The 11,910-nt window shown below is 58.5% G+C and overlaps 1 protein-coding gene across 2 annotated transcripts; it reads left to right on the top strand.

Annotated features, from left to right (window-relative positions):
* The first annotated feature begins 623 nt into the window (after positions 1 to 623).
* Positions 624 to 8,741, top strand: SYT2 (synaptotagmin 2). Of its 2 annotated transcripts, none has more exons than XM_026053210.1 (8): positions 624 to 789; positions 889 to 1,058; positions 2,978 to 3,094; positions 3,355 to 3,522; positions 3,672 to 3,839; positions 4,173 to 4,290; positions 5,212 to 5,345; positions 6,169 to 8,741. In XM_026053210.1, the coding sequence occupies exons 1-8, from the start codon at positions 624 to 626 to the stop codon at positions 6,373 to 6,375; spliced, it is 1,248 nt and encodes a 415-aa protein (XP_025908995.1). In that variant the 3' UTR covers positions 6,376 to 8,741. The 2 variants fall into 2 exon arrangements, with proteins under 2 accessions (XP_025908995.1, XP_025908994.1); XM_026053209.1 differs by having other exon boundaries at positions 625 to 789; positions 2,969 to 3,094.
* The last annotated feature ends 3,169 nt before the right edge of the window (positions 8,742 to 11,910 follow it).

Genomic DNA, 11,910 nt, shown 5'->3' with positions numbered 1-11,910 from the left:
GCTCAGGCGTCCAATGTCATTTCTCCCCACCACTTCTTTCTAGCTCATAGAAGAGCCACTGACAGGCAGAGGGGTGCAGGTGTCCCGTGTCCCCCTCCCCAGGAGTGTGCCACCAGGACCATACCTCAGAGGCACATGACAGTGGTCTAACTGGTCTCTTGATGTGCTGCCTTTGGCAGGCATGGTCTTGCTGATGCTCCGCACCCCATCCCACTCATCCTTCCTTGGGATGAAAGTGCCTCTTTGAACTTCATCCCACATGGTCTCTCCAGGCAAATCTCCTTCTTAGCAGCATCCCTAATGTCCGCAGGAGGCTCCGAGTACCAGACCAAGGTGTTTTCAAGGAAGGCTGGGACGGTGCTGCTGGGAAGGAGAGGTGGAAAGGTCCAGGAAACCAAACATCATCTTGTCTTCCCAGAGCCGTGGAGGGCACTGAGGAGCCCTGACTCTTATATCCTTCCTTGCTCTAGCAAATGGACTCTACAGCCAGGACAGAGATGAAGCACCTAACTGTCACCCTTGCTGTAAATGCAGATGTTGTCCTTCGTGCAGGCAGGGCAGGACAGACGTACTGCAGAGTGAGCACAAGGTGACATTGTGTTGCAGGGAGTCCCTGACCCACGATGATGTTCAAGCAAGCCTCCATGATGGCTCCAGAGGCCGCGGCCACCACGATGTCCATGGCGACGATGGAGAACTCCACTGAGGCTGTGAGCCCGGGTGAGAGCAAAGAGGACATGTTCGCCAAGCTGAGGGACAAGTTCATGAATGAACTGAACAAGATTCCCTGTGAGTAGCTGGTTTCTTTTCTGGGAGCAGAAGGTAGTGGGGTGGCTGATGTGGGCAGGGAGCTGTGTGGCTGATTGGGGCACTGGGTTTTGTCCACAGTGCCACCCTGGGCCCTCATCGCCATTGCTGTGGTAGCTGGGCTACTTATCCTCACCTGTTGCTTCTGCATCTGCAAGAAGTGCTGCTGCAAGAAGAAGAAGAACAAGAAGGAGAAGGGCAAAGGCATGAAGAATGCCATGAACATGAAGGACATGAAATCGGGGAACCAGGTAATGTTCTTGATGGCTCAGCTGTGTCTCACAGTTGTAGTTTTAGAACCATCCTTTTGGTTGAGTTATGGACCGCATTGCTCAGGCAGCAGAGCAGGACACCAGGGTCTCCAGGATGGAGCAATGTAGCCTCTCCTAATGTGAGGTGTCAGTGCCCGTCTTCCCTCTCTTCCCAGGCTAGTGGGAAAGCGTGGGCCGTGTGAGCACCCTGCCCATCAACTGTGACTGCCTCCTGGTTTGATGCCTCCTGCTTTGAGGCTCCTACTGCTGTGTCTCCTCTTTCAGTTCGCAGTGGTCTAGCATAGGACCAGCTTCTGGCTGGGCTGGACTGACCGAAAACTGAATCTGAATCAGTAATAGTTAATTTAATACCTTTGTGTGCATTTATTAATTTAAGACTTTGGTGCTCAGGGTTATTCTCTCATTTCATGAAGTTGAGCCCAGCACTGCTTTCAGGAGAGGTAGGAGAACCGTCAGACCAGAAGTGACACTCCATTTGGACATCCCAAGCAAGTAATGATCAAAAGACTTGTGCTGCTCTGCAGAGCATAGCTGGGGCTGTCTCCTTGTCAGAGGAGAGTCAGAAGCTGCAGCTGGAGGAAGGCTCTGATACCAGCAAGTCTGGCTTGATCCTGGCCCTTTCGATTCATCAGCTCAGCACGGTGCCTTCTAAGGAGGACAGGAGTTCTGGGGAGGCTGTTGCTGCTGTTTAGAGCCACAGAGCATGATGCCACTGTAGGCATCCAGGCAAGCCTGGACAGATGGGCACTGAGTAGAGACACTGTGAGGAATCTTCCTCCACCAGACCATCTGCACCCTTCCATAGCAGTGGGATATGAGGTTGCTTCCTGAAAGGAGATGATGCTTTCTGCTGTCCTACCCAAGCCCCCTTCTGACCTTGGGTCTTCACTGTGTCCTGCGGCAGACAGCCTGCCACCACCTCTGGTGCTAATTGTGGTCAATGTTGCCCGTAACGTCATTCTCTCCCCTCTCTGTGCTCTTGTTGCCTACCTCCTGTGTTGTTCTATTTCTCACTGCCCTGGGACGCTCTTCACGGTAGGTGCCATGCTGAGTTTCACCTCTCTACCAGCTGCTGCCAGGGTGGGACTGGGGAGCTGCCAGCTGACGGCATGTCACAGCGCTACGGAGCTGAGCAGCTCCTGCTGGTGGGCCATTCCTTGGAAAGGCTGCCAGCCCTAAATGCATCCTGGCGTCTGGTCTGCAAGGAGGAAGACCTGCTGGGTGGTGCTTGCCTGCTTTTCAATAGACTGTTGGCGTGTGGCTGCTACCATCCTGACTGTGCTGCCTGCAGCCTGGGGGAGGGAGCTGGCCACCCTCAGATGTAGGAGAATCAGCCTGTATCTCTACTCCTAAAATGGATGRTGTCTGAGAACGGCCCTGCTGAGCCACCAGCACAGGCTGCAGCTCTCTCTGTAGCACAAGTCGGGTGCTGGAGTGTCACCCATTGGCAACAGGTTGTTTGCATGCAGCTGCCCCATGCAAGGACCAGACCTCCCTGGCTGGGGCTGGCCCAAGCTCTTGGCACCGTGTGGCATCTCTCTGCCTCCACAGAACCTGTGTGGCTGTGGGCACAGCCAGTGCTACCTTGTGCTGCTCCACGGGGGCTTTATTTCCTGCTGGGTCCCCTTTCCCCTCCTGGGGATGGCCAAGGCTGGCTGCTGAGATGCCAGCTGTGATGGGGAGGCTGAAGGTTCTCATGGGTCTCCCCACTCGTGGGTGTTGGGATGGGGTGTTGGGATGGGGTCTTGGGTGTGGGTGTTGGGTATGGGTGTTGGGATGGGGTTTTGGGTGTGGGTGTTGGGATGGGGTGCTGGGCTCTGACCCTCCTGGTGAGGAGCAGCTGTACCTGTAGATCCCAGCTGAGTTGGGCGCTGCTGCTGCTGTTGCAGGATCAACAGGATGACGATGATGCAGAAATGGGCCTGACAGAGGGGGAAGGTGAGGAGGAGGAGAAGGAGCCGGAGAACCTGGGCAAGCTGCAGTTCTCGCTGGACTATGATTTCCAAGCAAACCAGGTGATGAAATGGAAGTGGGTGCTTAAGGAAATGCAGGAGTGGGGTTTGCCCTGGTTGTGTGGGAAAGTTGAAGAGGAGAACTCTGCCTATCCCATGAGGATTCAATTGTGGTGGCTTGGGAGGGAGAGGGGAGCTCAATGCTGCCCCACAAGACATCCTGCTCCATCTCGCACTGGAGGTGATGTAGGACCTGGAGTGGGGTCAGGGATTTGAGCATGTAGCTGGGCTGCCTTGTTGAAGGCTCCCATCTTCCTTCCTAGCTGACAGTGGGGATCCTCCAAGCTGCCGAACTGCCAGCTCTGGACATGGGTGGCACCTCGGACCCGTATGTCAAGGTGTTCCTGCTCCCTGACAAGAAGAAGAAATATGAGACCAAAGTGCAGAAGAAGACGCTCAATCCTGCCTTCAACGAGACCTTCACCTTCAAGGTGAACCCTTTTGTTTCTTACAACATGAGACTGCATTTTCCACTCCATCCTCCCCTTTTTTTGTTGGCCCTCCCTATCAGGAGGACATGAGGTGCCAGGCTGCTCCATAATCTGGAGTCCTCTGAGTCCCTGATGGCTCTTTTGTGCAGGTTCCCTACCAGGAGCTTGGTGGGAAGACGCTGGTGATGGCCATCTATGACTTTGATCGCTTCTCCAAGCATGACATCATTGGTGAAGTGAAAGTGCCCATGAACACAGTAGACCTGGGCCAGCCCATCGAGGAGTGGCGGGACCTGCAGAGCGGCGAGAAAGAGGAGGTGAGAACTGGGCCAGCATGAGGCCCTCCRTCGGCTCCTACCCTGGCCTTGCAGAGCTGAGCTGTGAGCTTACCTCAGTCGCCAGGTGAACGCTGCTCTCTGGGCCATTCCACAGTGCTCAGGATTGTCTAGGTGTTGTGATGGGTCTGGCCTGCCTCAGACCCAAGGGATCAAATTTTGAGGCAGGGTATGGGATGCCAGCTCATGCTGGCCTCACGTTTGTGCAGGCTAGAAGGTTAAGCCGGGCTTGGGAGGAGCTGCGTGCAGGATCGCATCCTGACTCTGCAGTGTCCTAGCAAAGCTTTGATATCTGCTTCCTGCTCTGCTTGGCAGCCGGAGAAGCTTGGGGATATTTGCATCTCCCTCCGGTACGTGCCCACTGCTGGGAAACTCACGGTCTGCATCCTGGAGGCCAAGAACCTGAAGAAGATGGATGTTGGGGGTCTCTCAGGTGGGTGCAGACTCAGGCTCACCCAGCTGCTGGGAGCATGAGCCCTCACGCCCCACCATGGTGCTCTCAGCACCCTTTGCTAAGGGAGGACCTGGGAACTTTCTATCTAAAGGGCTTGGGGTAGCTGTCTGCAGAGCCTGAGGTCTCCAGAGTTAGCGGGGAGCTGAAGGTCTGGTTGGGGCTATGGGGTAAGGAGAGATGAGGTGGTGGGATGAATCTCCTGATCTCCTGTCCCTTCATAAGAACAAATGGAGTGGGGTCTGCTGGTGCRTCTGGGAGGAGAATGGCACAGGAACTGGGTGCTAAAAATGCTGTTCTGCCATTTGCTGCTGATCCCACTCCTCTTGCCTTGGGGACGTGGACTGTCGGTGGCAACCTAAGTCAGTGGCATGTTTTATGTTGGAAGAGACATCTCAAATCCATTGCAGGCTGAACTCTCTGACTAGGAGTCCTTATCTCTTTCCTAGCCTGGCTTAACCACAAGAACAGCAGTATTTGTACATCCAGGAGGGCTTAGCTTTATTGCTGGGGGTTGCATGCTGGTAATGGTGAAGGCGTGATAGGCAGAATGTAGGTCGGCACCCATCAGTCTCACTCCATCACTTCCAGAGCYCCTACATGGAGGCTCACAGTCCTTGGGATACAGAAGAGCCCCATTCCTTGGCCATTTGCTCCTGTAAATCCTCTCARTCCTCTTAGATTTTGGTCTCAGCCACCAGCCTTAGACACCTTTATCTGCCAGAGGGCAGGGCCTGGGAGGTGCCCAGAGTCAAGGAAAGAGAAGGACCTTGCTTACATCACTGTTGTGAGAGCTGGTCAGGACTCCTGCCCTCATGGTGAATCTTGTCCTGGGCTAGACCATGTCCCAGGTCATCCCCTGGGCATCGCAGCCCTGACTGACAGACCTCTCCACTTCCCCAGATCCCTACGTGAAGATCCATCTGCTGCAGAATGGCAAGAGGTTGAAGAAGAAGAAGACTACAGTCAAGAAGAAGACTTTGAACCCCTACTTCAATGAGTCTTTCAGCTTTGAGATCCCCTTCGAGCAGATACAGGTTCATATGCTGAATTTATTGGGGGATGATGGGGGCTAGAGAGAGCCTAACTGGTGTGATGGCTGCCCCGAGCACCCCTTGCTGTGGGAGCTTCCTGAAGCCTGGCAGGGCTCTGGCCACTTCTTAGCATCTGGGTGCCCTATGGATCTCCTGATCTGGCCATCCATGAACTACAGCTGGTCTCAACCTGAGCTGGGGCAGATGCCGATGGTGGTTTGGGCAGAGATGGGGCACCAGCCATGGCAGGAGCAACCCCAGATCCAGGCCCCAGCTYGTGGCTAGAATGGATCTCTCCTCTGCTGCTCTTCCCACAGTGCCCACCTCAGTGCAGAGCAGCAGACGCAGCAGGGATCTGGGGTGGTCCTGGGGGTATGTTGGACATCTGGTATGTGCCCAAGCTTTTCTACACAGAGGTTCTCTGGCACATGTGTTGTGGGTCCTGCACTCAGCCACTCTCTGCTAGCCTGTTTTGCCCCTCCATGGTCCATCCCAGCCTCTGCACTTGCCTSTTGGCCCAAACCAGCCACAGCAAGCCAACATAGCCCACCACTGTTCCCTGTTCCGTGCTGTCCCTTGGTCCCCTTTCCCAGGTGGCCACATCTGGATGAGCTGGGTCCRGCTGTGGCCTGCAGGCCCTTGATGCACTGCAGAAGGAAGCTGAGGTCACTGTGGACATGGAGGGAACCCCGTCCCTAGTGTGGGTCGTGGTGGGGCTCACTTTTTCAGCATCCCTGGGACACCCCGCAGAGCTACCCCAGGGCCTGGGCCGGGGGTGGAGGCCGCGGAGCGAGCCTGGCTTCTGTGCCTTTCTGTTCCTCTTTAGAAAGTGCAGGTGGTCATCACAGTGCTCGATTACGATAAGCTGGGGAAGAACGAAGCCATTGGCAAGATATTCACGGGCTGCAACTCCACGGGCACGGAGCTGCGGCACTGGTCCGACATGCTGGCCAACCCCCGGAGACCCATTGCCCAGTGGCACTCGCTGAAGCCGGAGGAGGAAGTAGATGCAGCTCTTGGGAAAAACAAATAGGAGCATCTGCTGGCCAGCACGGCACGGGCCTGTGGACATTTTAAATGACCCCAAGCTATTGATACCTCAGTTACGCAACCTTTGGTTTTGTTGTTTTTTTGTTTTAAGCTGAAATACCCTTTGAAGGCTGCGGAAGGGTTTTCAGACAGTCCCAATAGCTTCAGGGGAAGAGGTGAAAGACATGGACTTTTTTTTTTGGTTTGTCAACATCGCKCTGTTCTGCTGCATGTCCCATTGCCTCCACCCACCGTCCCTTCCAGGGTGCAAAGCAACTGTCAGTCCTGGGGCCTTCCCAGGTTGCAGCATCACCAGCCCACAGCAACGTTTCCTCCATCCTCCCTCTTGGGTTCACACGGGGAACCGTCGAACGTTGCATGGAGATGACCAGACCCACTGTGCTTGCCTTGGGCATGCAAACCTGCGTGGACATCAACATGATGGAGAGAYCTGGACGCTTCCTCGCTCTTGCTCTGCCTCCTTTCACAGAGACGTGGTGGTAGGATGAGAACGGCTGGGTCCCACAGCCGTCTCCAGGATTAGCTTTTCCTGCTGGGAGTTGGGCAGAGAGGGAGGCAGTGTTGGAATYGGCCCCGCGTGGCCTGGTAGCCCGAGCAGGTGGCCCTGACGCCCTGTTTGGAGGAGCAGCTTCATGGGCTGCGCAGGCAATGGCTGCACCAGGTGGGCTCACGACGCCGTCCGAGCTGCCGCCGCCTCCGCTGGCTGCTGCCCCTGGCCAGAGGCCAAGCAAGGACAGCGCCGGCGCCGTCTGCATGGATGTCCCGTTGTGCTTTGCACTGCCACATGGCTTCCGAAGACACTGGATTAAAACCCAAGGATCCAGCTGCTTCCACGAGGAAGGTTTGCACCGAGAGGTCTCCAAACGCAAGCAGAAGGAACCGGTAGCCCCACGGCGCAGGTCTGAGCTTGGCCCTGTGCTTGCTGTGAACTGCGGCTGCTCCAAGGGCCCAGAGCTTGTTCCTGATGTGCAGCCCCCTGCCCTGGGATGCCCTGGTCCCATGGAGCTCCCACTGCACCGTGACGTCCCACCACCGACGGACGCATCGGTGCCCATGGGGAGGGTGAGAGCGAGGCCGTGCCCAGCAAGGGACCAAAGACCTCCAAAGCCCATTGAGCAGCTGCTCCACACAAAGCTGTTCGATGCCAAACGCACCCGTGTCCCTCTGCCCCTCGGGGGTTTAAGCCATATCCGTGTTGCTGATGTCAGCCCTGGTTGGGAAAGAGCTTCTCCAGCTTCGCCTCTTCCCGTGGCGGCGCGTGTCGCTCTCCACGCACATCCCGCACCGAGCACCGTAGCTCCYGGCTAGCGCCGGGCCCTGCTGCAGGCGGAGGAACCATCAGCCCTGCCCAGTTCAGCACAGCCTGCACTGGAGCACGGACCGCGCGAGCTGCTGTCCCCATTGCAGCCCCTGTCCCCCCAGCGCCTTCACGCACCGTGTTTTGCTTCGCTGCCTTGGATGCCGGGCTCCTCCTCCGTCCTTCAAGCCTGTGGCTGCCCAAGGGCCATTTCAGCTCAAGTCCCTCCAGTGTTTGCCCCCAAATCCAGTCCTCCTGCTGAGAAAGTCCAAGGAGCCACGAGGTTCCTTGTGTCCCGGCTACCCCTTTGGGGACGAGCCGGCTGAGCCTCTGGCMAAGGTCCCTGGGGACCTCTGCTTGCAAGGACTGCTCAAGTTCATGGCCAAGGTCCTGGTGGGAAGAGCCTGGTCTGAGCGGCCGCAGCGCTTGGAGTTTTAAGTGGCACAGTTTGGTAGGGAGCAGCTTGGCCRTCCCGGTGAGCAGGGCTTGCCCTGCAGGACCAGAGCTCTGAGGGAAGGTGGGATGGCACTGGGGACAGCTCCACCTTGCACAGGGTGCTCAGCCCCACTTGTCCCGGGGCTGAGACCTTGCTGCAAGCTACTCACAGCTGGGGGAGCAAGTGCGGAAGCTGAGCTCACCCCAACATCATCAGATGGTTCAGCAGCCCCCATGCAGCACCCACGTGTGCAAGCATGGCCCTGGGTTGGATGCGGGGTGGTCCCTCCTTGGACTGGACCTTGGGGATGCTGCACCTAAAATACAGCACCTTCTTTGGCTCCCCCACCTCCTTCCTCACTGGGGGCCCACAGAGAAGCAGAGGAACCTGGGAGCTTCAGTCCAGTGATGAGGAGAGAGGCCAAGGAGATGTGATGGGCAGCGGGGAGCAGAYAATGAGGGCAGATTTTGGTGGCAGATAGGTAGTGGCCACAGGCYGCAGAGTGGGCGGCAGGACAAGGCTCCAAGGCTCCCCTGGGAGGCAGRTGCAGCCCTCGGACAGGTCTGCAAAGAGCGGAAGCTCCATCCTGGGAAGGGTTTCAAAGCTCCGTTAGCCAAAGCCATGGCCTAATGTTGGGAACAGTCCTGCTCTGAGCCTGAGGTTAGATCCAGGACCTCCAGGAACTGCTGGTTGGACCAGAGACCTCCACAAACTGCTTCCACCGCCACCTTCTGCTGTGCTTCATCTGTGTCCCCAGGCTCCGAGTAGCGCTCGTCCCGCGGTGCTGCTGTCATTGTCTCCCGGTGCCACCCTGGGCTCCAAGCAGGAGCAGCCCTTGGCATGGGCAGGGGGCGTGATGGGGGTCCGACGGGCTGGGTGACAAAGGTCCCTGCAGCTGGTAGCATTGCCAAGCTGGGGGGGTCCCTCCCCCGGGGGGAGGCGGGGGGACCTGCAGGGCGAAACGAGGCTTGACGGAGCCCCCGCCGCCCCACGGCCGTGCCGAGGTGCCAGCAGGGCCCTGCCCGGGGCTGCCCGGGCCTGTAGCCAGGGGAGAAAGGAAACACGGATCTTTTGTAGCTGGAAGGCTGAGGTGCTGGACGCTGCTCAGGGCAGGGCTTGTTCTCGTGGCCCTGGCTCCCTGCAGCCCGGGCTTGGCCGRGCTCGTGTTTGCAGGGAGGGGAGAGGGGAAGGACAACACCAGGAACTGCTAAGAGCCCCCAAACCTGCCGTTCGCGGTATGCGAGCGTGCACGGGCTGCATACACGCGCACGCACCCTCCACTTTCACACCGCCCCACTGCATCACCCCGGGTCCCGCGGGCGCCGCTTTGCCCGCGAGAGCAGCGCCCCAGCCCCGCTGCTCTCCATTGGGGCTCAAAGCCTTTGGGGTGGCTGAGGGGTCTGTACTGAATACACAACAATTCATTTTTTTTAATAAAACAGGGGAATACAACCAACATATTAAAGCCATCTGCCTTGCCTCTGATCCCCCTCCCGCCCCTTAGCTGTGTGTACTTAAATATAGGCAGGTATAGATAAATATCCCCACCAGAGCAGTGCATGAGCTGCAGCCGTAGCTAAGCAGCCGCATGGCTAGAGCGGCGGGCGCCGGCGCGAGCTCTGCCCGGCGCTGCCCCGCGCGCCCCGGCCGCCTCGCACCCGCGGCCCAGCTGCCGGCGAGCAGGAAGGCCTCCTCGCCGAGCGCTCTCCACCCTCCCTGTCCTTTTCTATCAAAAAAAGAAAAAAAAAMCCCACAAAAATCGTGCAAAAGAAGAGAAATAATGCCAAGAAACTACGCATGCCTAGGCCGATGCAGCTCTCGGCGTTGCCGCCGCCGTGTCTTCCATGTGTGTCTTGTGCCTGTATCTCGTCGCCTTGCGCCCGTGGCCGGGCAGCGGCACCATCGTGGCTGTGGCGTCCTGTGTCGTGTTGGTGCATCTCACCGTCGAAGCAACTTTAGAAGCCATATGAGACCCCAGCGCGGCAGGACCCCGGCGGGGAAGGGCCCGCAGGAGAGCCGTGACCGACCCCGATCCCGAATTTCCCGCCTCTGTGTGTCAGTCGCCTCCTGGGTCCCGCAGGGCTTGGCCGGGTGGCACCTGCTGCTGTCCCCTGTCCGGGGCAGCCACCGGGCAGAGCTCCAGGGCTGGGAGAGGAAGTTTCTTTCTCTTCCCATCTCTGAAATGGAAGGATTGGGATACAGCCAGGAGCGTCCAGTGGAAAGGGCTTTCTGGAGCCATCGGGAGCGTTTCTGAGGATCTCCTTGGGCATTGCTTGCTGCAAAGGACTGGCCAAGTGCCCATCTTCAGCGTGATGGTGGTGGAGGTGGGGAAAGACCCACGTGTTCCTTTCCTGGCGGCACCCGAAAGGCCCAGCGGAAAAGCCGAGGGCCAGCGGGACCCGCGGGGCTGGGCAGGACCCCGCGCTGCCCCGGCCCGGGGCCCGGGGCTGCCCTGCCGCCCGCTGCCTCGTCCCGGTGCCGGCGTCCGCAGCGCTCAGCTCCGGCGGGAAGCTGCTTTTAAAGCCCTTCCCTCTCGTGTGGACCCTGTCGGTTCTGTCTCAGTGTCGGATCATTATTTTGTAACTCTCTGTCTCCTTATTAAAGAAACGGCTGAAAGGAGCCCCCCGCCTCGCCCTCTTTGCTCTGCTCGCGGCGTCTCCGCAGGGAGGGACCGGCCTTGGGGGCCAGCGCGGGCCCAGGGAGGGAGGCCGGAGCGACGGGGAGCCGGGCCGGGGGGCTGCGGCAGCCCCGGAGCCCCAAAACAGGGGCACCCCTCGGCGCCCGGCACGCTCGGCCCGTCCTCCGAGCCCTCGTCTCCGGTCAGCGYGGCCGGAGCGACGTCCGAGGTCACCGCCAAGCTCCGCACCGCTCCGCTCCGAGCTGCTGGGTCCTCGTGCACGTTTGGCTCCCGTCACGGTCACATTTGGGACGCGGGTTTGTCCTGGGCACCCACAACCCCTGGCAGTTCCTGGAGCTGCAGTAACCGCCTCCGAAGACCCACACGGAGCTTTCCCTTGAGCCGCAGGTTTGGCGATGGGGGCTGCGGCGCTCCCGGTTTCGCCGGGTTCAGCCTCAGCTCCCGTGGGGAGCGAGCGCCGGGCTCCAGCGGTGCGGCGGGACGGCGCAGCTGCCAGGCAAACGCTTGGCCATTTCAGCAGTTTGCTCCTGGCTCCTAAACCCCTCTGATTCGGTGCCCCGAGAGGCCTCCCGCGGTGCAGACCCTGCCCCGTGCGCCCCGGCTCACCGCTGGGAAGCGAGGCCTTCCCAAGCCGAGCGCCGGGCCCGGAGCAGCTCCCCGCTGTCGGCCGCCAGGTCAGGGCTGACGTTTAACGTATCTGGGACGAGGCTCTCGCGGCGAGACGCGGCAGCAGGAGCCCAGACGTGCAGGTGGCCCCTGGGAGACAGATGCCCAGATCCTCCCAATGCAGAACGTGCTGAATAGAGCAAAGCTGCTGGAGGAAACGGGGGCACAYGGAAAAAATGAAGAGCTCCCGATGATCCTCTGGGCTTTTAGTTTCRTCTTTGAGGTTACAGGTTAAGGAACTGGCCCGACGCTCTCCCCAGGTGGTGGCCGGACCCGCCGCCAGCTCTGCCCCCCACCCGCGCTCCCCACTTGGTCCTTAGTACGGAAAGATGGAAGCCAAGTTTAAGTTTCTATTTTATCAACTCTTATTTTATTCATTTATAAATACTGTCGTGTTTACAAGCATCATAGATGTGAATATTATTCCCAAACTTTCAAACACGTAATACTTATAATACTATATAACAACAACCAGTAAAAC

This window comes from Nothoprocta perdicaria, unplaced genomic scaffold (genome assembly GCF_003342845.1).
Source record: "Nothoprocta perdicaria isolate Ctin4 unplaced genomic scaffold, notPer1 scaffold_97, whole genome shotgun sequence".
NCBI classification, from domain to species: domain Eukaryota; kingdom Metazoa; phylum Chordata; class Aves; order Tinamiformes; family Tinamidae; genus Nothoprocta; species Nothoprocta perdicaria.
Note: the sequence above shows the minus strand (reverse complement) of the source record. Positions and strands in the feature narration are given on the sequence as shown.

Excerpts from the sequence above, each read along its gene's own strand:
- SYT2 (XM_026053209.1), top strand. The coding sequence starts at position 627 with ATGTTCAAGCAAGCCTCCATGATGGCTCCAGAGGCCGCGGCCACCACG. Across the intron at positions 3,095-3,354 it reads ATGATTTCCAAGCAAACCAG|CTGACAGTGGGGATCCTCCA; the intron begins GTGATGAAATGG and ends CTTCCTTCCTAG. Across the intron at positions 3,840-4,172 it reads AGAGCGGCGAGAAAGAGGAG|CCGGAGAAGCTTGGGGATAT; the intron begins GTGAGAACTGGG and ends TCTGCTTGGCAG.